A 24,323-nucleotide genomic window follows, 5' to 3' on the forward strand; every position below is an offset into this window, starting at 1 on the left:
GGGGCGGGTGTTAGGCGACTGACGCTGCTCAGGACAAATGGCGATAAAGGAAATACACGGGCCTCGTTTTGGTGGGAGCCAGTGGACGCGCAGCTGCATTGGGGCGGAGCCGGCCACCAGGCGGCGAGCGGCGATTAGCGGGAGATGCGGTGAATGGCAGCCGACGTGGGCGGTGGCGACCCGAAGCCTGTTCGGGCCTGACGTCTGGGTTAGCGCCCGCCCGGGGAGCCGGGCTGTGCAGGCCCAGCACGTGGCCTGCTTGAAGCCGCGGAGCTCGGGCGTTCGCGGCCGCGGGGTGGAAGTCCGGGGCGCTCTCCCCGTGGCACCAGTTGAGGGTCCAGGACTTGAGGGCCCCCAGCCCCTAATTCCGCTCCTGCACCCTCCGGTCGCAGAGCCCGGGCCCCCGGTTTCTCACCGGGACCCAGGCTTCTTCCAGGCTCTCGATGCCCGTTCACTGCCCAAAGCCCCAGACCCTCACTGAGACCTCCGATTCACGCCCGACAGAAACCGTCTCTTTATTTCGGGTTGTCTTCACAGCCACCATTTCCGCCCCTGAGCCGAGACCTGCAGCCAGGATCCAGGAGCCGGGCTGGGGTCCATGTTCTAGTGTGTGTGGGGGGTGGTGGCCCGGGAGTCTCCTCCCCCAGGGTCCCCAGGCTACTTGTGCGGCCAAGAACGACCCCAGGACCTGAGCCTGGAGGGCCCTTTGGGGCCCGGGGTCTGCGGATCCCCCTGTCCCCATTCCTGCCCCGGGTGCGTCCTCTCTTGCTCTTGGCCTATACACCCAGGGTTTTCTTCATGGCTTCGTACACCACGTAGCTGATGCCACCTGCGGGCAGCACCTTCAGTAACGTGGGGGTCATGCCTCTGTAGAGCCCTGGCCAGCCCTGCTGGGCCAGGATCCGCCGAAACACCCTGCGCATGGTGGGGTTGGAGCCCTCCACGGTGTCTGTGGGGACAGGGGCAGGCTCAGGGCTCGGGCCGACTTGGAGAAGTTGAGAGGGGGGTTTTGGGGGTCAGCATGGTGGGGTCATCGGGGACCTGGGTCACGTTTTTGGAGGGAGCCCGCGAGGGTCAGCTGGGATTGGTGATTTGGTTGTTGGGGAGCTGGGATCGGATTGGGGTGGGGGTGTAAGAGGTCTTGGTGGGTTTGGGGGGTGGGCAGGCTCAGCCACGCAGAGTTTAGGATTCAGGCCCGAAGGATGAGAACATTCAGAGAACCCAGGGCAGGCAGGAGAGGCGCAGGCCCGGTGGCCACGGCCCGGGCGGGGCGGCCAGGCTGACCTTGGGCCTGCATCCTGGTCCGCAGCAAGGTCAGCGGGTAGCTGGCCATCTGGCCACACGTTGTGGACAGCGTCACGGACGACAGACTGACCAGGCCGCTGGGGTCTTCCATGTCCACGCCGGACTTCAGCCACAGGCATCGAAGCATCTGGAGGAGATGTGGGGGGCGCTCCCTACAGTCCTGGGCTCGGCCCCGCCCCCGCCCCCACCCCCACCCCCATCCCCACCCCCGCAGGACCCACAACCTCGTAGACGGCCAGGTCGGTGCAAGCGTAGGGGATAATGCCCAGCATGTTGGGCAGGTAGCCGCGGTACAGGGCGCGGGTCCCCTCCCGCTCCAGGATCTGCCTCGCGCAGTCCAGCAGCCCCTGGTACTGGCCGGTGCGGCGCAGCGTCAGCCGCGTCTTCAGCACCTGCGGAGGGCGGGGGGCTCAGCTCGCGCCATTTCATCCCCCCCCCCCCCAGCCCAGTTCTCGCGAGGGAAACTTGGTGGTCAGACCGGAGGGGGTGGGGCTTTCAGAGGAGGGCACCGCCCCCAGGGAGATCCTGAGGCGGTGGGAGGCCCCTCCCCCAGAAGGGAATCTATGTGGCATAGAAGGTAAAGCCGCCGCCTGCAGTGCTGGCATCCCATATGGACGCTGGTTCGAGTCCCAGCTGCTCCACTTAAGATCCAGCTCCCTGCTGATGGCCTGGGAAAGCAGTGGAGGATGGCCCAAGTGCTTGGGCCCCTGCACCTGCCTGGGAGACCCAGAGGAAGCTGCTGGCTCCTGCCTTCAGATCAGCTCAGCTCTTTTTTATTATTATTTATTGGAAAAGCAGAGTTACGCAGAGAGAAAAGGAGGGGCAGAGAGAAAAAGGAGAGAGAGAGAGGTCTTCCATCCGTTGGTTCACCCCCCAGTTGACCACAACAGCTGGAGCTGCACTGATCCAGAGCCAGGAGCCAGGAGCTTCTTCAGGGTCTCCCACGTGGCTGCAGAGGCCCAAGCACTTAGGCCATCCTCAACTGCTTTCCCAGGCCACAGCAGAGAGCTGGATCAGAAGTGGAGCAGCTGGGACTAGAACCGGTGCCCCTATGGGATGCCTGCCCCAATAAATCTTTTTTCTTTTTTATAAGGGGGAAGGGGAAAAAAAAATCATGTAATTCTCAAGGGACCTAGTTAAATTTTTTTTTTTTTTTGACAGGCAGAGTTAGACAGTGAGAGAGAGACGGAGAGAAAGGTCTTCCTTCCATTGGTTCACCCCCCAAATGGCCACCACGGCCAGCGCGCTGCGCCAATCCGCAGCCAGGAGCCAGGTGCTTCCTCCTGGTCTCCCATGCGGGTGCAGGGTCCAAGGACTTGGGCCATCCTCCACTGCCCTCCCGGCCACAGCAGAGAGCTGGACTGGAAGAGGGGCAACCGGGACTAGAACCCGGTGCCCATATGGGATGCGGGCGCTGCAGGCGGAGGATTAGCCTAGTGAGCCACGGGGCCGGCAGGGGACCTAGTTAATTTTAAGAAGACTTCTTTATGAAAGGCGGAGCGATGGAGAGAGAAAGAATCTTGCTCTTTGGTGGTTCACTCCCCAGATGCCTCCCAACAACCAGGGCTGGGCCAGGCCAAAGCCGAGAGCCAGGGGCTCCACATCCAGGTCTCCCACACGGGTGCAGCATCATCTGCTGCCTCCCCGGGCGCATTAGCAGGCAGCTGGGTTGGAAGCTGAGCGGCCGGGCCCAAAGCCTGCTCCCCGATTTGGGATGCCAGTGCCAGAGCAGCTGCTTCATCTGCACCCCACAGCGCCCCCAGGTGGTCCCTAGGAGAGCAGACTGTGGCACTATCCCACTGTGTGGCCTCGCCCACGCAAGCTCCCCTCCTTGGGATGCCGTTGCCTGGGAGGCCAGAGGCCGGACAGATTTGGCCACCTGATCCTGGACTTTCGACCTCTAGAACTGTGGCGGTGCTCGGCCTGGTGGTTCAATGCCTGCCTCTCGCGACTGAGCCAGCTCCCTGCTGGTGCCCCACGGAAGGCAGCAGGGAGGGCTCCAGTACTTGGGTTCCTGCCACCCACATGGGAGACCCGGATGGAGCTCTTGGCTCCTGGCTTCAGGCCACACTTTCTCCCAGTGTTGGTAGGCATTTGGGGGAGTGAAGCAGCAGATGGGAGTGTGCTCTGGCTCTCAAATGAGTTTTTTTAAAAGCTGACCTAAATCAGTTTCTTCCTTCCTTCCTTCCTTCCTTCCTTCCTTCCTTCCTTCCTTCCTTCCTTCCTTCCTTCCTTTCTCTCTCTCTCTCTCTCTCTCTCTCTCTCTCTCTTTCTTTCTTTCTTTCTTTTTTTCTTTCTTTCTTTCTTTCTTTCTTTCTTTCAAAAGATGTTTGTATTATTTGAAAGGCAGGGAGAGACACACATACACACAGAGAGATCTTCAGTCTGCTGGTTCACTCCCCAAATGCCTGCAACAGCAGTGGGCATTGGCGGGGAGTTAGAATGGGAGCAGAGCTGGGGTTCAGACCCAGGCACTTCCTGTGTGGGGTGCGAGGATCTTGAGGAGTGTCTTGACCCCAGGCCAAACAGCTCCCCAATAGTCCTCTGGATAAAGGGCCCAGGGGCCAGAGCCTTGGCGCAGTAGGTTAATCCTCTCCTGTAGCACCAGCATCCACGTGGGCGCCAGGTTCTAGTCCCGGCTGCTCCTCTTCCAGTCCAGCTCTCTGCTGTGGCCTGGGAAAGCAATGCAAGATGGTCCAAGTGCTTGGGCCCCTGCACCCATGTGGGAGACCGGGAGGAAGCACCTGGCTCCTGGCTTCGGATCGGCACAGCTCCAGCCGTTGCGGCCATTTGGGGAGTGAACCAGTGGAAGAAAGACCTCTCTCTCTCTCTGTAACTCTACCTCTCAAATAAATAAATAAAATCTTTAAAAAATAAATAAATAAAGGGCCTAGTCTCTGGTGTTTTTTTTTTAGGGGACTAGGATGGTCCCCAGGAAGCTGAGACCCAGGAATGCAAACCCAGATCTGTTGCATACCCTGGCTGTGTCTTCTCTCTGAGTTTTTTGTTCATTTGTTTTCTTTATAAGATTTATTATTTGGGGTCCCAGCACTGTGGCTTAGCGGTAAAGCCGCCGCCTGCAGTGCCGGCATCCCATATGGGTGCTGGTTCAAGTCCCGGCTGCTCCACTTCTGATCCAGCTCTCTGCTGTGACCTGGGATAGCAGTGGAGGATGGCCCGAGTGCTTGGGCCCCTGCACCTGCGTGAGAGAGCTGGAAGAAGCTTCTGGTTTCTGGCTGTGGATAGGCCCAGTTCCAACCATTTTGGCCATCTGGGGATGAACCAGCAGATGGAAGACCTCTCTCTCTCTCTCTCTCTCTCTCTCTCTCTGCCTCTGCCTCTGCCTCTGCCTCTCTGTAACTCTGCCTTTCAAATAAACAAATCTATAAAAAAAAGAATTATTATTTGACAGGTAGAGTGACGGGGCAATGTAGGGGGCAAGGGGTATGAGAGTGCTTCCATCCGCTGGTTCACTCTCCGAATGGCTGAAACTGCCAGGGCTGGGCCGGCCAAAGCAGGCAGCCAGGAGCTCGGTTGAGGTCTCACATGGGTGCCAAGGGCTGGAGCACTTGGACCATCAGCCACTGCTTTCCCCAATGCATTAGCAGGGAGCTGGGTCAGAAGTGGAGCAGGGCCAGTGCTGTGGCATAGTGGGCTAAGCTTCTGCGTGCAGTGCCGACATCCCATATGAGCGCCGGTTCATGTCCCGGCTGCTCCTCTTCTGATCCAGCTCTCTGCTAATGGCCTGGGAAAGCAGTGGACGATGGCCCAAGTCCTTGGGCCCCTGCACCCACGTGGGAGACCCGGAAGAAGCTCCTGGCTCCTGGCTTCAGATCAGCTCAGCTCCGGCCATTGCAGCCATTTGGGGATGAACCAGCAGATGCAAGACCTCTCTCTGTGTTTCTTTACCTCTCTGTATAACTCTGACTTTCAGATAAAATCTTTGGGAAAAAAATGATGTACTATTTGCACAAAACGTGCATTCATCCTGCCATATACTTTAAATCACATCCAGATTACTTACAATACCTAATGTATGGGGTAAATGCTAGGTGAACAGTTGCTACACATTATATTGCTTAGAGGAAAATGACAAGGAAAAAAGTGTATACATGTTCAGTATGAGTACAGTAAAAATTTTTTAAAATGTATTTTCCGGGTGGCCTTTTGGCACAGTGGTTAACCCAGCACAAGAGAGAGAGAGAGAGAGAGAGAGAGAGAGCGAGCGTCAATCCACTGGTTCACTCCCCAAATGGCCACAACAGCCAGACTGAAGCCAGGAGCTTCCTCCAGGTCTCCCACGTGGGTGCAGGGGCCCAAGCACTTGGGCCATCTTCCGCTGCTTTCCCAGGTGCATTAGCAGGGAGCTGAAGTGGAAGTGGAGCAGCCAGGATTTGAACCGGGGTCCACACGGGACACTGCCGGTGGCTGAACCTGCTGCACCACGGTGCCGGTCCCGGCTCTGTGCTCCTGATCCAGCTCCCTACTGATGCACAACCTGAGAGGCGGCCGGTGATGGTTCAAGCACCTGGGCCCCTGCCAGCCACGTGGACAACCTGGATGGAGCTCCAGCCTCCTCTTGGCTTGGGTCTGGCCCGGCTCTGGCTGTTGTCGGCATTTGGGGAGTGAACCAGGGACCAGAGGAGAGCTCTCTCTCTGTCTCTCCTCCTTTCAAATAATATGAAAATAAGTTAGTGACACATGCAAAATGTTTCCATATGCAGTTGGTTCAGTCCACGGACACAGCGCACACGACTCTGCAGGGCCTGTGACTATGATGCAGTTTCACCCCGGGATGATGTCAGAAGGGACCGGAACAAGCCAGAAGGCAAAGGTGTGGAGGTTTTGCCGAAGGCAATCAAGAGAACCTATCCCACCAGGGGATGAATACCTATGGCCACAGGCACTGGAAGTCAGAGTAATTGGAAGCTCGGATCAGTCACTCCCTTTAAAAGCAAAAATTTCAGTTTTTGTTTGTATTGCATTGAAAGGCAGAAAGAGAGAGAGAGAGAGAGAGAGAGAGAGAGATGTTCAGTTTGCTGGTTCACTCCTCCGTTGCCCGAGACAGCTGGGCCTGGGTCAGTTCTGAGCCAGTATCCAGAAACTCCAGCCAGGTCTCTCCTGTGGGTGGCAGGAGCCCGAGGACTTGAGCCATCACCTGTTGCCTCCCAGGGTGCCCATGAGCAAGGAGCAGGATTGGGAGCAGAGCAGCCAGGACTCAAACCAGGTCCTCCATTATGGGATAGGGGTATTCTACTTGGTGGAAACATCCACCCCCCCAAATTTGTTTTCTGAGTCAGGCAAGTTGATTCGGGGCCAGTGCTGTGGCACAGCGGGTTAAAGCCCTGACCTGCAGTGCCGGCATCCCATATGGGCGCCGGAGTGAACCAGCAGATGCAAGACCTCTCTTTTTTTTATTATTTTTATTTTTATTTTTTGACAGGCAGAGTAGACAGTGAGAGAGAGAGACAGAGGGAAAGGTCTTCCTTTTGCCGTTGGTTCACCCTCCAATGGCCGCCACGGCCGGCGCACTGCGGCCGGCGCTTCGCGCTGATCCGAAGGCAGGAGCCAGGTGCTTCTCCTGGTCTCCCATGGGGTGCAGGGCCCAAACACTTGGGCCATCCTCCACTGCACTCCCGGGCCACAGCAGAGAGCTGGCCTGGAAGAGGGGCAACCGGGACTAGAACCCGGGGTGCCGGCGCCGCAGGTGGAGGATTAGCCTATTGAGCCGTGGCGCTGGCCAAGACCTCTCTCTCTTTCTGTCTCTACCTCTCTCTGTAACTCTGTCTTTCAAATAAATAAATTAAAAAAAAAAACACACAACAATATTGAGTTCCAGTCTCTTCGATTCAGCTTGGCATAGCCCCCAGCTATTGAGGGGCATTTAGGCAGTGAATCAGTGGATGGAAGATCTCTCTGCTTCTGTCTCTCTGCCTTGCAAGTAAATACAAAATAGGGGGCCAGTGCTGTGGCATAGCAGGTGAGGCCACTGCCTGCAGCACCGGCTTCCCATGTGGGTGCTGGTTCAAATCCTGGCTGCTCCACTTCCAATCCAGCTCTCTGCTGTGGCCTGGGAGAGCAGTGGACGATGGCCCAAGTCCTTGCGCCCCTGCACCCATGTGGGAGACCCAGAGCAGGCCCTGGCTCGTGACTTCTGATTGGCCCAGCTCTGGCCATTGTGGCCATTTGGGGAAAGAACCAGCAGATGGAAGACCTCTCTCTCGGCTTCTGCCTCTCTGTAACTGCTTTTCAAATAAATAAATAAATATTTTTCAAGTTAAAAAGAAAAAAAGAAATTTTGGTGCTGGTGTTGTGATGCAGAGGGTAAAGCTGCCCTCTTAATGCCAGCATCCCATATAAGGCTCCAGTTCGAGTCCCAGCTGCTCCACTTCCGATCCAGCTCCCTGCTAATGCACCTGGGAAAGCAGTGGAGGATGGTCCAAGTGCTTGGGCCCCTGCAGCTGCATGGGAGACCTGGATGGATATCCAGGTTCCAGGCTTCTGCCTGGCCAACCCTGGCCATTGTGGCCATTTGGGGAGTGGACCAGTGGATGGAAGACTTTCTCTCTAACTCTGGCTTAAAATCTTTAAAAGAAAAAGTGGGGAGAGGGAGGAGGCAGTAGAGGAGTTTGGGGAGAGGAGGACGGAGGAAGCAGCAGGGGTTGCAGCCAGAAGCTAACTCGCAGCCCCTCCTCCTGACCCTGCCGGTGGAGTGGCCGTTCTCTTACCTCCATGGGGTTGATGAGGGTCTGGGAGATGGCCACGGCCAGGGAGCCGGCCAGCAGGCGCTCTTGGAAGGGTGGGTAGCCGTGCACTCCGCAGAAGTAATTCTTACACTGCGCGGGAGGGAGGAGAGTGAGGCAGTGGCCAGCTGCTGTCCCTCTGGAAGCCAGGGGGAGGGGCCCGGGGCCTGTGGACTTTTTGGCGGAGGCGGGTGTGTGGGGGGGAACAGGGGCCGCCGGCCGCCCACCTGCTCGAAGACGGAGAACTTGATGGCATACTCGGGGGCAATCTTGAGCACGTTGATGCCATTGCCGCGCCACAGGGAGCGAACCCCTCCCTCCTGCACCATGCTCCGAAGCCCCCCTAGCAGGTTCATGAGATTCGTCCTGGAGGAGTAGACCTGGGGGCCCATGGAGGAGCGCTGTGAGAGTCCCCACCCCCGTCTCTGCCCCCGTGCCAGCCCCATCCACTCCCTCTCCAGCTCCTCGCATGGCCAGCGCTGTAGGACTCTAGCCCAACTCAGCTCAGCATTCAGCCCCACCCCGAGACCCCAGTCCCCCCATCTCCAACCCCAACCCATTACCATTCTCTCTACTTCCTCCCTGCCCCATCCCCACCAGCCCCACTGTCATCTGCAACTCTGGTCTCACGAGAACCCCACCCTCCAGCCCCCACCCTCCAGCCCCCACCCCGCCCTGAGCTACATCAATGCCAGCTCCACGAATTCCCCACCCCACGCAGTCCCCCAAGGCCTCCAGAGCTGTGTTCCCCCTACGCACCTGCATGTACACCTTGGCGCGGTCCAGGGGGGCTGTGCCCGTACGAGACACTGCCCCAGCCATGGCTCCTGAGAGCAGAAACTTCCACAATGCTCCCTCGTTGTCCACCTCCAAGACCTCCACGGGGACCATCAGCTGCTCTCCAGTGTCCAGAACCTGCAGGCACACCCAGCCCTCACCCATCCTCAGACAGCCTGCAGGTCCTTTCCCAGGGTGTCACCCTGGCAAAAGGCCCACCTACCCTGGACCCCTTGTCTGGAGGGGAGTTCCGAGCCACCTGGCAGGTGTGAACCGACCCGGGGCCTGGAAGTGCCGGGAGATCTGTGGTTCCTCGACTCACCTGTTGAGACGGGAGATGTTCCAAGTGGTTCTCATGCACATGCCCAAACACGTAGCCGTACACATGTGTGCAGCCCGGGTTCCAGGAGGGGGGCAGGGGCGGGACTGGGGGTGGAGGCGAAGGCGGGGCTTTGGTGAATGAGGCCTTGACCCTCTTCAGCAAGGTCTGGACCCTCGAGCAAGGCTTCCGAGCTTCCTCAGGGTCAGAGCCCATGGCAGGTGGAGGCTGGGACCCCTGGGTGCTGGTCCCAAGGGAGTCTATCCCACTATCACGTACAGGGGTGTGACTAGTGGCAGGAGCCAGCGCCTTGTGAATTGGAGTCCTAGGGGATGATGAGGTCATAGAAGAGACTCCAGTGACCTCACTGGGCTGGGCTGGTGGCTGCGAGGTGCTTGCCCTAGCCCCCAAACCTGAGAGTGTAAATTGTGAGGATTTGGACTGTGACCCACCAACACGATTCTGCTGGGGGGTGGTGCTATGGCATAGTGGGTAAAGCTGCTGCCTGCAGTGCCGGCATCCCATTTGGATGCCGGTTCAAATCCTGGCTACTTCATTTCCAACCCAGCTCTCTGCTATGGCCCGGGAAAGCAGTAGAAGATGGCCCAAGTCCTTGGGCTCCTGCACCCACTTGGGAGACCCAGAGGAAGTTCCTGGCTCCTGGTTTCGGATTGGCACAGCTCTGGCTGTTGTGGCCATCTTGGGAGTGAACCAGCAGATGTAAGACCTCTCTCTCTCTCTCTGCCTCTCCTTCTCTCTGTGTTTAACTCTGACTTTCAAATAAGTAAATAAATCTTAAAAAAAAAATGATTCTGCTGGAGCCCTAAAGCCCAGCAGGATGGAATTTGGAGGTGGGGACTTCAGGGGGTCTTTAGGGTGAGATGATGTTGCTGCCCAATGATGGGATTAATGGCTGGGTGAAACAAGTAAGAGAGGGTTGGATGTTTGGCCCAGAGGTTAAGATGCTAATGGGTACGTCTGGGTTCCTGGCCCTGACCCCGGCTTCCTGCTAATGCAGACCCTGGGATGCAGCAGTGGTGGCCCAAGTACCTGGGTTCCTGCCGCCCACGTGGGAGACCAGGATGGAGTTCCCGGCTCCAGCCCTGCTGTTTGGGCACTGGACACAGAGCTCCCATCGGCTAGTTCACTTTCCAAACACACACAATGGCCAGGGCCAGGGCCAAAGCAGCTCAGGAATTGGAACTGAAGCCAGGAATTGAACCCTGGCCACATGCCTGCCTCTGTGTGCTTTAGAGCTCCCCTCAACGACTTAATGCGTAATTCTAGACACATGTATGGAAGGAGTTGTTACCCTGTAGTGCTTAGGGAATGACAAGAAAGATAACCCGCACACATTCAGTAAAAGATGCAATTTTTAAAAAAGATGTTATTTATTTATTCGAAAGTCAGAGTTACACAGAGAGAGATGGAGAGGCAGAGAGAGAGAGGTCTTCCATCTGATGGTTCACTCCCCAGTTGGCCACAATGACCGGAGCTGCGCAGATCCAAAGCCAGGAGCCAGGAGCTTCCTCTGGGTCTCCCATGCAGGTGCAGGGGCCCAAGAACTTGGGCCATCTACTGCTCTCCCAAGCCACAGCACAGAGCTGGATCAGAAGAGGAGCAGCTGGGACTAGAACCGGCGCCCATATGGGATGCCGGCGCTTCAGGCCAGGATGTTAACCCATTGTGCCACAGTGCCAGCTCCAATTTTTTTTAAATGAATATTTTTGATTATTTGGTTGAGTGCAGATGCAGAACATGTGGGTACAGAAGAGGGTTTTTCTCCTTCTGTTCATCCACTGTTCTAGCATCTGTCCACCCATCTTTCTATCATATCTATCCATCCATCCATCCCTCTATCATTTATCTGCCATGTGTCCATTTTTTAATTTATTTTTAAAATTTATTTGACAGAGTTAGACAGTGAGAGAGAGAGAGAGAGAGAGAGAGAGAGAGAGAGAGAGAGAGAAAGGTCTTCCTTCCGTTGGTTCACTCCCAAAATGGTCACCATGGCCAGAGCTACGCCGATCCGAAGCCAGGAGCCAGGTATTTCTTCCTGGTCTCCGACCTGGGTGCAGGTGCCCAAGCACTTGGGCCATCCTCCACTGCCTTCCTGGGCCACAGCAGAGAGCCGGACTGGAAGAGGAGCAACAGGGACTAGAACCTGGTGCCCATATGGGATGCCAGCACCGCAGGTGGAGGATTAGCCAAGTGAGCTATGGTGCTGGCCCTGATCTATCCATTATTTTATCACTGAATGTATCCACCCATTATTCCATCCATCTATTGTTCTATCATATACCTACTTACCCATGCATCCATCCATCCTTCTATCTCTATTAGCTATGTGTTCATTCTACCACTGTCTTCTATCTATCCTATCATTTATTATTATTATTTTTAACAGGCAGAGTGGACAGTGAGAGAGTGAGAGACAGAGAGAAAGGTCTTCCTTTGCCATTGGTTCACCCTCCAATGGCTGCCGCGGTCAGCGCACTGCGGCCGGCGCACCGCGCTGATCAGATGGCAGGAGCCAGGTACTTCTCCTGGTCTCCCATGGGGTGCAGGGCCCAAGGACTTGGGCCATCCTCCACTGCACTCCCTGGCCACAGCAGAGAGCTGGCCTGGAAGAGGGGCAACTGGGACAGAATCCGGCGCCCCGACCGGGACTAGAACCCGGTGTGCCGGCGCCGCTAGGCGGAGGATTAGCCTAGTGAGCCGTGGCGCCAGCCCCCAGTTTTTTTTGTCATCTCAATTCCAGCTTCCTGCTAGTGGGGAGGCAGCAGGTGATGGCTCAAGTACGTGGGTCCCTGCCACCCACACGGAAGGCCTGGATGTTGCTCCTGGTTCCTGACTTCAGATCTGTCTGCCTCTCAAACATAAATAACTAAATACAAAATTTAAAATATAGGAAAAGCTGGCAAGGGGGAGACTGACTCCAAGGTGTCGCTGGGTGTCGTGGCAACGGGCCTGCCCTCCCTGCACGGCTCCAGGTGGTCCCACAGCCTCCCGCCCCTTTTCAGTAGAAACCACAACAGAGGAGCTTAGAAAATTTATTCCTTTTGTTCGTTTCCTTTGAAATGACACACGCAGGCAGGGAGGTGGAGGGTGGAGGCGGAAGTCATGGGGGGGGGGTCCTCCAGCCACCCCCTCCAGCATCCCAGTTCCTCTTTCGCAGAACCTCAACATGGGGCTCCCCAAGGACTGGTGAGGCGTGGAGAGAGGGGTCCCCCAATTCTCCTAAGCTCAGAATCCAAGTATAAAGTGCAGAACATTCGAGGGTGGGGAGGGAACTGGGGCGGGTGGGGGAGGGGAGTTTGCGCCTCCTCTCTCTGGTAGAAAAATAGACCTGGAGTTGAGTTTGGAGGTTCGCGTGTGTGCAAGTGTGGTCCTCGTGGGTTTGGTCCCGGCTTCCGACTCCGAAGCCTGGGGAGGGGCTGGCTGCGGAGCCTGGCATCCCCGCCCGCTCCCCAAATGAGTGGCCTCTCCCGAGGAAGGGGGCACCTGGGCACCGGGAGGGTTATTAAACCATGCAGTGGGAAGGGGAGGGAAGATGCCACAGAGGGTGCGTGCCGTGGTCTGAGGGGGGCAGTTTCCCCACAGGGCCAGGTGTGGCCATGCTGGGAGGTTTGGGGGGGACCTGGCATCTTTCTGTGCAAGTGGGGGGAGCTGCATTACTTTCCTTGTAGCCTGGCCAGGAGTCAAGCCATGGCAGGACCTGCGACAGACCCAGGTTTTCTGGAGCCTGGTGGTGAGGACCTGGGCATCCGTGGAAGGTGGAAGCTCCTTAGGGTAATTCCCCCAATCACTGGGAAAGGGAGAGAGCTCTGGGCTGCAGCACGAGGGAGCCACGATGCTGGGATCAGACTACGGGGACCTAGACTTGGGGGTGGAGGAGGGTGTGTGAACATTCAGGATCCAACCAAAAGCCAGGGGTTAAGAGCTTGGGATCCAGTGCTGGAGCTGGGGAGTGGGGGTCTGCCTTCTACAGATGTGGTCTCAGTATCCGGTGACTGGGGTGAAGGGACCTGGGATCTAGAATCTGGAATCCAGCAGCCGCAGTTGCCAGGATCCACCTGCTGTGCATCTGGGCTCCCGCTGGTTGTGGTTTTAGGAGCCAGGATCCAGTGGGTCGGGGCTCGGGAAGCTGGGATCCAGGGTTTGGGGAACTGAGGGCGTCGCACTTGGAATGCAGGGATCTGGCAGTCGAAGCAGAAGGGTCTGGGACCCCCGTGTCGAGGTAAAGGAATTCAGAAATCCAGTGGCCGGGGTGAGGGGATCTGGGATCCAGTGCTTGGGGCCCCGGGCTCTGGCACCGCATTGTCAGGATCCTGTGGCTGAGGTTTCTTGTCATCCAGAATCCAGTGGCTGAGCTTGGAGATGCAGGGCTCTCGAGGCAAAGGGATCTCAGTTCGCCAGTGGGGTGGGGGAGCCAGGATCCAGAGGGAGCTAAGGTCTGGGTGGCGAGGTACGGGGCTGGGGTTGGGGGACGTGGTTGCACAATCAGGACCCATTTGCTGAGCTGTGGGGGCGTCCAGTGGTTGACCTGAGGTCCACTTTGGGGTGTGGAGGTGCAGGCTCCAGTGTGTAGGGGGATGAGGGTTAAGGGCGGGGGTGTGGATGACCTTGATCTCGCAGTTCAGGTCTCAGACAGGAACAGTCAGGCTGCAGGGATCTGGGACTGGGTGGTGGGGAGGACCTGGGATTCACCTGGCTGGGGCGTCAGTCTCCAGCGGCTCAGGTGTGGGGAGGTCAGAATCGGGGTGCGGAGCTTGTGAGGGAAGAGGGGAGGGCTCGGGGTCCCTCACCTGGACGTGACCCCCAGGGCCTGCTTCATGTTCTCGTAGACCACGTAGGAGATGCTCACGGCCGGAACGACCTTCATGAAGTTGGGCGCGATGCCCCGGTAGAGGCCCCACACGCCCTCTTGGGCCAGGATGTGCCGCAGCAGGCCTAGCATGGAGTGCTGGGGGGCGCCCTCCACGGAGGCTGGGGGGGCGGGGCTGGGTAAGGCCTCCGGTCTGTCCCCCTGTCACTTGTCCCTCCCCTGCCTGGGCACAGCTGGGACTGGCCACTGTGTGTGCAAGCACACACATGTATGCATATACACGCGTGTACACGTGTGCGCAATGCATTATGTGTGTGCATGTATGCACCTGTGTGTAGACATACATGTGCTTGCGTGTGCGCGTGTATGTGTGCATGCAGTATGCGTGACCATGTATGCATGTGCTTGCGTGTGCACATGCATGTGTGTATTGGTAGAAATACAACCCTGCCGTCATTCTGCCTCCCTCCTCTTCCTAGCTCCTCCCCACTCATTCTCCCAACCTCTGTTCCAGAGCCGGCCCTCCCCGGGGGCCCTCCCAGGCACAGTCTGGCTCCTCCTCCCGTCCCTTGTTCACCCCTAAGTCGGTACTGAACAGTGGAATGGTTTATTTGGCGTCTCATCTCCTTTCGGGCCCTGTGAGCTCCATGAAGGTAGGGGACCCCGTCCCACCTCGGGTGCTGATAATTCCACCCCCTCCCCTCCCGCCAGTGAAAACTAAGAAATTTCCCAAGGAAATTCTCAACACAGATCCAGGGAGAGTGGGGGGGCGCCGAGTGGAGGGGGGAGAAAGAAAATGCAGAAACAGTCAGGGGCCTGGCCTTGAGCTGCCTTCCCCCTGGCCGGCCCTTCCCCCTCGCCGTCACCCACCCTGCCAGGGGCCGAGGCACCTGTTCTCCCCAGGCAATGATCCCAAGGGGACACAGGACTCCCATCCCCTGTCCCGAGAAGGGCTAGGACCTTAGCCAAAGCCCTCTCTAGATCCTGGAGGATCCCAGCCCAGGACCCGACTACAGGGAGCTGGGCCCCATGGGGTGTGCCTTTCCCTTCCTCGTCCCCCTCCCACACCCCCACCCAGACTCCAGCCAGGCCTCACCTTGGGCCTGCATGCGTGTCCGGACCAGGGCCAGGGGGTAACTGGCTATCTGGCCGCAGGTGCTGGAGACGGTGCCGCAGGCCAGGAGCACGAGGATCCCCGGGTTGGCTGACTCGTGGCTGTACTGCTGGAGCCACCGGTTCTTCAGGGTCTGGAGTGGACAAAGGAGCAGGGTGGATTGGGGGTGGCGCGGCCGGTTCTCGTAGAGCGCCGGGTCCCTCTCGGCAGGTGCTTTATCTGCTCATCACCACCCTCTAAGGAAGACAGCATTAGGAGCCTCTGCACTGTGGCCTGGGACCTGTGTGCGGGTCACCTTCCACGGCACAAAGGACTTCCCCAAGGCGGTTAAGGACCTTGAGAGGCTGGGGCTGGGGATTATCCTGGATTATCTGAGCGGCTCCCATGTCATCCTCACCCAGTCCTTACGAGAGTGAAGAGGAGATATGCGGGCAGCTATCTGGCCCAGCGGTTAAGACCCCTGCAACCCACACCGGAGTAGCTGTGGCATCAGTTCCTGCCTCCAGCTTCCTGTGCGCCCAGGGCCCCGGCAGGCAGGAGCGCCAAGTACCTTGGGATACTTTGTTATACTTTGTTACAACAGGCTGGGGAACCTCAGGCAGCTCCCTAAACTGCTTCCGGAGGAGACTCCCTGGCCTCCTAGCTCTGTCTCAGGGTCCACTCTGGGGAGACGGCCAGGGCTACTGTTCCCTCCGCTTCAGAAGGAGTTACTTGCCCAAAGCCACAGAATAAAGCTGAGACTTGGGGCAGGCGTATGGAGCAGACAGTCAAGGCCACTGTCCCCTATCAGAGAGCCTGGAATGCAGTCCCGGCTCCTCTGATTCCCGCCCGGCTTCCTGCTAAAGCGCTGGGGAAGCGATGGCTCAGGACCCCATGGATTTAGTTCCTAGGTCCTGGTTTTAGCCTGGCCCAGCCCTGGCCGTTGTAGGTATTTGGGGAGTGAACCCTAGGATAGAAGATCTCTCTCTTCCTCTGGCTCTGCCCAAATCCTTGCCCCAAAGCCCCTGAACCTTTCTTTTTTTTAAATTTTTGACAGGCAGAGTGGACAGTGAGAGAGAGAGACAGAGAGAAAGGTCTTCCTTTGCCGTTGGTTCACCCTCCAATGGCCGCCGTGGCCGGTGCGCTGTGGCTGGCGCATCGCGCTGATCCAAAGCCAGGAGCCAGGTGCTTCTCCTGGTCTCCCATGCGGGTGCAGGGCCCAAGGACTTGGGCCATCCTCCACTGCACTCCCGGGCCACAGCAGAGAGCTGGCCTGGAAGAGGAGCAACTGGGACAGAATCCGGCGCCCCGACCAGGCCTAGAACCTGGTGTGCCGGTGCTGCAAGGTGGAGGATTAGCCTATTGAGCCACGGCACTGGCCTTGAACCTTTCTTTTTCTTAAAAAAAAAAAAAAAAAAAAATTGACTTATTTGAAAGCCAGAGTTAGAGAGAGTGAGGGGGAGAGAGTACTCTTCCATCTGCTGGTTCACTCCCCAAATGGCCACAACAGCCGGGGCTGCGCCAGACAGAAGCCAGAAGCCAGGAGCTTCCTCTAGGTCTATGCTCCCACATGGGAGCAGGGGGCCCATCTCCCATTAGCCAGGAGCTGGATCTGAAGTGGAGCAGCCAAGACTTGAACCAGTGTCCGTGCAGGATGCTGTCATTACAGATGGTGGCTTAACCCATTGCACCACAGCGCTGACCCTAAGGTACATTCTTATAGTAATGCAAAACAGACTAGGTCCTTCGTTAAAAAAAAAAAAAAACAAAAAACAAAAACTCAACAGCTGGTGATGTGGCTCAGTGGATTAAGCTGCCACCTGTGACAGCGGCAGCCCCTGCGAACCCCGATTCAAGTTCTGGCTGCTCCATTTTTTGATCTAGCTCCTGCAAAGGTGCCTGGAAAAGTAGCCAAAGAAAGGTCCAAGTGTTTGGGCCCTTGCACCCACCTGGGAGACCCGGATGGAGTTCCTGGCTCCTGGTCATTGTGCCCTATGTGGGTAGTGAACTAGCGGATGGGAGATCTCCCTCTTTCTCTTTGTCTCTCCCTCTCTCTAACTCTGCCTTTCAAATAAGTCAAACAATCTTTACAAAAAAAAAAAAAAAAAAAAGATTCCATTTCAAGACAGCAGCGGTAGGCCGGCGCCGCGGCTCACTAGGCTAATCCTCCGCCTAGCGGCGCCGGCACACTGGGTTCTAGTCCCGGTCGGGGCGCCGGATTCTGTCCCGGTTGCCCCTCTTCCAGGCCAGCTCTCTGCTGTGGCCAGGGAGTGCAGTGGAGGATGGCCCAGGTGCTTGGGCCCTGCACCCCATGGGAGACCAGGAGAAGCACCTGGCTCCTGGCTCCTGCCATCGGATCAGCGCGGTGCGCCGGCCGCAGCGGCCATTGGAGGGTGAACCAACGGCAAAAAGGAAGACCTTTCTCTCTGTCTCTCTCTCTCACTGTCCACTCTGCCTGTCAAAAAAAAAAAAAAAAAAAAAAAAAAAGACAGCAGCAGCGGCAGGGTCTCCAGGCGGGGGGCCCGCTGGCCTGGCACAGGAGGCACAGTCGGGAACCGGCTCTCTCTGGTCTGGGCTGGCACAGACTGGGGTGAGGGGGGGGAGCGGAGAACATCCAGGGCTGTGCTCATTGGGAGGAGCTGGTGATGTCATCCAGGAAAAAGATCAAACCAAGGGATAAGGCCCCCCCTCGGAGGAGAACGCAAAAATTCTCCATGCCCGCCTCTGCCTCAGCAAACCCCAAGATGCTGCTCGGGGTGGGGGGGTACGGTTTCTATGGCGACGGCTGGGCTCACTCGGGCAGGCCTGGAGACAGAGGCGGGCTCCGATACACGCTTTGGGCATGTCTGACGTCGTCCTTCCTGCTCTTTCATGACTGTGTGGGCTATAGTGGTCCCCACCTTTCAGGTGACCCACCATGGCTGACTTGTAAGCTAAAGGTTCTTGCAGGGGTGGGCGCTGTGGCGTAGTGGGTCGAGCCACCGGCTGGGACGCCAGCATCCCATACGGGTGCTAGTTCGAGTCTCAGCTGCTCCACTTCCAATCCTGGGGCTCCTGCACCCACCTGGGATGTCCAAGGTGAAGCTCCTGGCTCCTGGCTTCAGCCTCACCAGCCATTGTAGTTATCCGGGGAATGAACTAGTGGGCCGAAGATATCTCTCTCTCTCTCTCTCTCTCTCTCTCTCTAACTCTTTCAAAATAAATAAATCTTTTTTTTTTTTTTTTTTTTTTTTTTAAATTTTTGACAGGCAGAGTGGACAGTGAGAGAGAGAGAGAGAGAGAGAAAGGTCTTCCTTTGCCGTTGGTTCACCCTCCAATGGCCGCCGCTGCAGCCGGCGCACCGCGCTGATCCGATGGCAGGAGCCAGGATCCAGGTGCTTTTCCTGGTCTCCCATGGGGTGCAGGGCCCAAGCACCTGGGCCATCCTCCACTGCACTCCCTGGCCATAGCAGAGAGCTGGCCTGGAAGAGGGGCAACCGGGACAGAATCCGGCGCCCCGACCGGGACTAGAACCCGGTGTGCCGGCGCCGCAAGGTGGAGGATTAGCCTATTGAGCCACGGCGCCGGCTTAAAATAAATAAATCTTAAAGAAGAAAATTCCTGCAGTGGAAGAGTGGAAGCCGGGAGGAGCGAGCCCAGGGGAAGGAGTGTGCTGTGGGTGGGGTGGGGGAGGGGCGGGGAGCCCACGAACCTCGTAGACGGCCAGGTCGATGCCCGCGTAGGGGATGATGCCCAGCATGTTGGGCAGGTAGCCGCGGTAGAAGGCTCGAGGCCCCTCCCGCTCCAGGATCTGCCTCGCGCAGTCCAGCAGCCCCTGGTACTGGCCGGTGCGGCGCAGCGTCAGCCGCGTCTTCAGCACCTGCGGAGGGCTCCGTTATTCCTGGAAGAAAGCCCCCTCCCCCACTCCTGCCAAACCACTAACACCCAGAAAAAAGACAGCTGGAGACTGGCACGCCTGGAAGGATGGCATGGGGCAGCCACCACTAAGCCTCCACCCAATATCTTATGCCCTTCTCCCTGAACAATAGAATTTTCAACAAATACACAGCCACTAGAGAGAGACACTACTGTCCCCAGCTTCCCTAAGTCCAGGCCAGTGACACAGAAGCAGAAAAGAGGATACATGACTTTGAGAAAGCCTCTTTAAAGGTATTTTTCCTTCTCGGAAATGTGGAATGTGATGAGAGGAGCACAAGCAGCTATGTTGGTCCACGAGGTGGATGCCACAATAATACGACATGATTGACAGAAGGCAGCATCCCAGACTTCTGACACTCCGAGGCCACCACCCCAGGCCCCAGCGGATCTTCTCTAGACCCCAGTTAACGTGGTTTGAGTGTTCCGTCACTTTCAGCACCCTAACGAGGCACGCTGCACAGTTTGGAACTGGCCGCGATTTCTCCGAACACAGCGAGACCCAGAAATAACCTCCCCAGGAACAAGCAGTCCATCTTTAGACAAAAAAGCTAGCTCCCAAAAAGACTGCTGTCCCAGTGTGAAGGTATAACTCCAGCTGGTGGGGGGAGCCTGACAGGCTACACCCCCGGGCACATGGAGAAGTGGTGAGGGCCAGTCCCCCATCCTGCCCTGGGTCCCTCCTCCTCACCTCCATGGGGTAGATGATGGTCTGGGCCGTGGCGCCAGCCAGGGAGCCGGCCACAAAGCGTTCCTGCACATGCAACGTCTCCTGCTGCCCCCGGATGGCCCGCTTGATCTGGGGGGGTGGGGTGGGACACAAACTCAGGGGTGGGGCCTTCTGTGCATCCACCGCACTGGCCTGCTGTGGGCAGCATGCAGGCGACAGATGCTTCCTCCCGGGGTCTCCTGCACCTCCCCACCCCAAGCCTAACCCCACGGGGCCTCCAGCCCAGCACGCCACCCCCGGCACCTGCCCGCACCTGCTCGTAGGCCATGAACTTGATGGCCGACTCCGGGGCGATCTTGAGCACGTTGATGCCATTGCCGCGCCACAGGGAGAGGACGCCCCCCTCGCGGATCATGCTCTGCAGGCCCCCCAGGATGTGTAGTCGGTTGGTCTTTGAGGCGTGGACCTGGGTGCAGAGAGAAAGGGGCTGTGTTGTTCCCACCCACCTTGGGTCCAGGCCTGGGGCAAGAGGCTGGGCCCCTTCAGGGCCCCTCACCTGCATGAAGACTTTGAGGCGGTCCAGGGGGGCCGTGCCTGTGCGAGACACAGCCCCTGCCACGGCGCCGGCCACCAGCTGCTTCCACCACATGCCTGTGAGTTTCTCCTTCTGGGAGAACTCATCCGGCACCGTCAGGCACTCGCCGATGTCCAGGACCTGAGGGTGAAGGGGCCACGGGCATCAGGCCATGGCAGGGACTTGGTCCTAAACGAGGATTCTCTCCACCAGCCCCTGGATACCCCAGGGGGTCTGAGGACGAATCTCGCTCGGACAGCTCAGGAGGTCCCTATGGATCCCATGGGATGCCACCAAAACCTGCAATCAGGGGTCTCCCTGTAAGATCCCAGGATCATTCCTGAAGACCAGCAAACCCCACCAAAGGATCCTACTCAATCGGCTGCCACGCATAAAGACCCCTCCCGAGGTCCTCGGAGGGACCCCACTGAAGGGTCTCCATGCGAAGATTCCTCCAGGGCCATAGGAGATCCTACCAGGAAGCAGCCCATGTAAGGATCCCAGCAGATCCCCCCCCGGGGCCTCAACAGATCACATAGGGATCCCTCCCACCCTGCCCCCTCCAGCCAGGGTCCACAGACAGAATCCCCAAGCAAGGCCCCCATGGATCCTCCAGGGTGGGGGTCTCCCGATATTCCATCTCACGGATGGATCCCTCCTAATGCTATCAGATCCTACGAGAAGAAATTCTTGGGACCCCAGAAGGCAGTGGCTTTCCTAACTTTTCCGATCAGCAGTAGGATCCTTTATGAGACAAAGAGAACCCAGCAGGAGTGGAGGGAGCTGTGTGGGTTGAGGGCTGGAGGCCTGGAGCCCCATCTGGTGTGTTCCTTCCTCCCTGCACCCCCAGTCCCTACCCGCTGCCCCTCCCCCACCCCGCACCCCAAGCCCCAGCATAAGTCTGAAGAGCTCCAATCTCTCAGAGAGCAGAGGCTCCCAGATGGGGCTCCAGGCCCAGGAGGACACCAACAGCTTCCTCCCACTCCAGTTGCTGTCAGCCAGGGCCACCTCTGGTGGAGTCCTGGCCTGGCCACGGCCTGGGGAGACCAGAGCAAGGCCCCTGCACACCGGAGGAGAAGGTTCAACTGTTGGGCTGCAGGCACCGCCCCCAGCTCACTGTGGAATGCTTCCAGAAAAACAGCACATCCTCCACGTTTTCCAGGGAGTGCAGCAGGAAGTGGTCGCGCCATTCCTGCCAGTCAATGGTCATCGTGCCGTCTCGGTCCATGCTGAGGGGTGGCAAGAGGACAGGCTCAGTGGCTGGGGGTCGGGTGCCTCCCGATTCTGCAGGTTTGCAGGGAGACCCTGAGCGTTGCGGATTCGCCCCACGCCTAGCCGTGTTCTAAGCCGGGGCCACCGGCTGTCCCAAGTTGGTTCCTCCCAGAAGCCTTATGGGGGAGATGGTATCATCGCTCTCATTTTTTTTTTTTTGACAGGCAGAGTGGACAGTGAGAGAGAGAGACAGAGAGAAAGGTCTTCCTTTGCCGTTGGTTCACCCTCCAATGGCCGCCGCGGCCGGTGCGCTGCGGCCGGCGCACCGCGCTGATCCGATGGCAGGAGCCAGGAGCCAGGTGCTTTTCCTGGTCTCCCATGGGGTGCAGGGCCCAAGCACCTGGGCCATCCTCCACTGCACTCCCTGGCCACAGCAGAGGGCTGGCCTGGAAGAGGGGCAACCGGGACAGAATCCGGCGCCCCGACCGGGACTAGAACCTGGTGTGCCGGCGCCGCTAGGCGGAGGATTAGCCTAGTGAGCCGCGGCGCCGGCTCATCGCTCTCATTTTATAGAGCAGGAAACTGAGGCTCAGAGAGAGGCAGCGACTGCTCCGGGCTCCGCCTGACTCCAAAGTTCAACGCGGCAGCTCCACCCACCTCCCCGGGGGTGGGGTGGGGGGGGCGGAGCTACCTGGGACCCCCAGCGACTCACCTGTGCAGAATCTTCTGGGCTTGTTCCAGCGAGATGGAGATGCCCAGAGCTCGGAAACTCTGCTGGATCTCAGAGACATCGATGTGACCTGGGCGGGGGCCGAGGCAGGCAGGATGTGTGTGCGTGTTGGGAGGGACCCCAGGGTTAAGGAACGGGACATCTCGGAGCGGCCCTGGCGGAACTGGACTCAGGGCAGCCCAGGGTGAGGTCTGTGGCCGCGCTGTCAGGGATTCCTGATCCGTCGGGATCAGAGATGTGGGCTGTGTGGTATCAGGGTGTGTGTGCGCGGGAGCGTGGTCCTCTGTCCTATGAGTGCATGAATGGATTCAGGGTCCCCACGCCGCAGGGCTCCAGGGACAGAGTGAGAACCCAAAAGATGCTATGAGGGAGGGTCTCTGTCCCACACTGGACCCAAGAGCAATGCAAGGCGAGGGAGGATAAAATTGGGGGTCCCACTCCAGGAAGGAAGAGGGGGTGGGCTGGGCTGGCTGGGCCTCGAACCACCTAGCTGGGGGGTGGGGTGGGGTGAGGAGAGCTCCCGAAATAGCCTGTGAGTCATTCAGGGACTCTAGCCCTCCCCTCGCTGCCCAGCAAGGCCAGCCCCCGCCCCCATCGCCGCGGCCCGGCCCGTGGGCCTTACTGACCGTCCTGATTTCGGTCAAGGCTGTGGAACATGAGCAGCAGGCGCTGCTCCCGCTCTTGCAGGTACTGGGAAAATTCCTCCAGGTTGAGCCCTGCATCTGGGTCAGCGTCACCCTCGGGGGAGATGGCCTGGCAGCCGGGAAGGGAAGGAGACAGACGGGGAGAGAGCTCCAGGAGACTGCCGCCTGCCGAGGGGCAAGCCGGGAGCCCCCCAGCGCCTAGAGGAAGGGCCGGGGGGGACACACCCGCTCGCCCCAGAAGCTCACTTCTTCCCGGAAGCCCAAGACCACAAGATGTGTGCTAGGTGTGTCGCCCGGCTCCAGCCAGCAAACTGAGGCCTTTCATTCAAGGTCACAGGGCTGGGAGGCGATGACCTTGGGCTCTTGTCTGCCAAGCATGTCCAGCTAGCTGCCCCTTAGCAAAGCCCGTCCACGTGGTAGCCTCAGGAGTTCCCTCTCAGAGAGTCCCTGGGCCACCGCCAGCCAGGTGGGAGTTCTGTGTAAGGGGCTGTGAAGAGACTACAGGGGCACCTGGGGCCACAGGTATGGAAGACACCTGCAAAGTGGGAGGGGGCTGGGGCTGGGGGGGGGGTTCCTGCCTCGGGCCGGCCTCCGCAGACAGCACTGGGTTCCTGCCTGGGGCACCCGGGGCAGCGAGCCAGGCCCGGGAGTGGGCAGGCCAGGCCAGGTAAACAGAGGCTGGGAGCCCAGAGGACGGCCGCGGAGGGCGTGTCTCTCCGAGGTGGGTTTGGGGCGCGGCTCCGGGAGCCCTGCAGGTCCACAGGAGGGTGTATCCCGGGCAGTGGGGCAGGGAGTTCCAGGCCCTGGGGAGGGGGGGTGCAGTCGCAGGCCAGACCCAGGGTGCAGGGTGCAGGGGGCAGGGAGAGAGCAGGAGGTCCCAGGGCCAGCCACAGGTGGTCCTGGCGGCCGGCCGCGCGTCCCCGTGCGCAGATTGGGGAAGTGGGGGAGGGTGTGTGTATGTGTGTCGTCTCAGCAGGGGGTACCTGTCGGGCGCCGAGGTCTGGGTCGCCCCCGCCCAGCCTGGCCAGTCCCTGGCGCAACTCGTGCACGTCCACGCGGCCATCCTTGTTACTGTCCAGCTCCTCGAAGAGGCGACCCCAGCGCTGCCGCCGCTCCGCGTCGCTTGCGCCCCCCCGCATGGCGCCCGCCCGGGGGGGGAGGGGAGGCCCGGCAGCGGCGGCCTCGGCGGGGGCTTGGCGGCTCCCCTCCCCCCCGGGGCCCCGCAGGGCCAGCTCCGCGGCCACGGGCAGCGCAGCCTCCGCGCGGCCCGCCGGGCTCTGGCACTTGCGGGAGGTGATAACCGCTAGCCGTCGCCGCCCGCGCCAGATCTTACGTCTCCTCCCCCGGCCCGCATTGGTGAGGTGAAAGGGGGGGGGGACGGGAAGGAGGGGGCCGAGGGCGGAGCTGGGGGCGTGGGGAGGGGAGCCTCAGCTGCTCCGGTGCTGCACAGCCGAGGGAACACCAGAGTTTCAGCCTCTGCTGCCTCAGTTTACCCACTTCTCCTTTACCCCAA

The 24,323-nt window shown here is 58.9% G+C and overlaps 2 protein-coding genes across 4 annotated transcripts; both read right to left on the minus strand.

Annotated features, from left to right (window-relative positions):
• Nucleotides 1–490: 490 nt before the first annotated feature.
• On the minus strand, nt 491–9,461 carry SLC25A41 (solute carrier family 25 member 41). 2 transcript variants are annotated; one of them, XM_070058750.1, is made up of 7 exons: nt 9,148–9,461; nt 8,808–8,963; nt 8,276–8,428; nt 8,034–8,141; nt 1,530–1,697; nt 1,285–1,457; nt 491–949 (listed from the first exon to the last, which is right to left on the minus strand). In XM_070058750.1, exons 1-7 carry the CDS (start codon nt 9,358–9,360, stop codon nt 658–660), a joined length of 1,263 nt encoding a protein of 420 aa, XP_069914851.1. In that variant the 5' UTR covers nt 9,361–9,461; the 3' UTR covers nt 491–657. The 2 variants fall into 2 exon arrangements, with proteins under 2 accessions (XP_069914851.1, XP_069914853.1); XM_070058752.1 differs by having other exon boundaries at nt 637–949; nt 1,285–1,432.
• Nucleotides 9,462–12,183: 2,722 nt separating this feature from the next.
• SLC25A23 (solute carrier family 25 member 23) lies at nt 12,184–24,186 on the minus strand. 2 transcript variants are annotated; one of them, XM_051828999.2, is made up of 11 exons: nt 23,794–24,186; nt 22,793–22,919; nt 22,149–22,236; nt 21,342–21,453; nt 20,207–20,365; nt 19,964–20,116; nt 19,672–19,779; nt 18,757–18,924; nt 15,069–15,219; nt 13,953–14,133; nt 12,184–13,534 (listed from the first exon to the last, which is right to left on the minus strand). In XM_051828999.2, exons 1-11 carry the CDS (start codon nt 23,947–23,949, stop codon nt 13,495–13,497), a joined length of 1,443 nt encoding a protein of 480 aa, XP_051684959.1. In that variant the 5' UTR covers nt 23,950–24,186; the 3' UTR covers nt 12,184–13,494. The 2 variants fall into 2 exon arrangements, with proteins under 2 accessions (XP_051684959.1, XP_069914854.1); XM_070058753.1 differs by lacking the exons at nt 12,184–13,534; nt 13,953–14,133 and adding an exon at nt 14,564–14,712 and having other exon boundaries at nt 23,794–24,085.
• Nucleotides 24,187–24,323: the final 137 nt, after the last annotated feature.

This window comes from Oryctolagus cuniculus, chromosome 16 (genome assembly GCF_964237555.1).
Source record: "Oryctolagus cuniculus chromosome 16, mOryCun1.1, whole genome shotgun sequence".
Taxonomy (NCBI): domain Eukaryota; kingdom Metazoa; phylum Chordata; class Mammalia; order Lagomorpha; family Leporidae; genus Oryctolagus; species Oryctolagus cuniculus.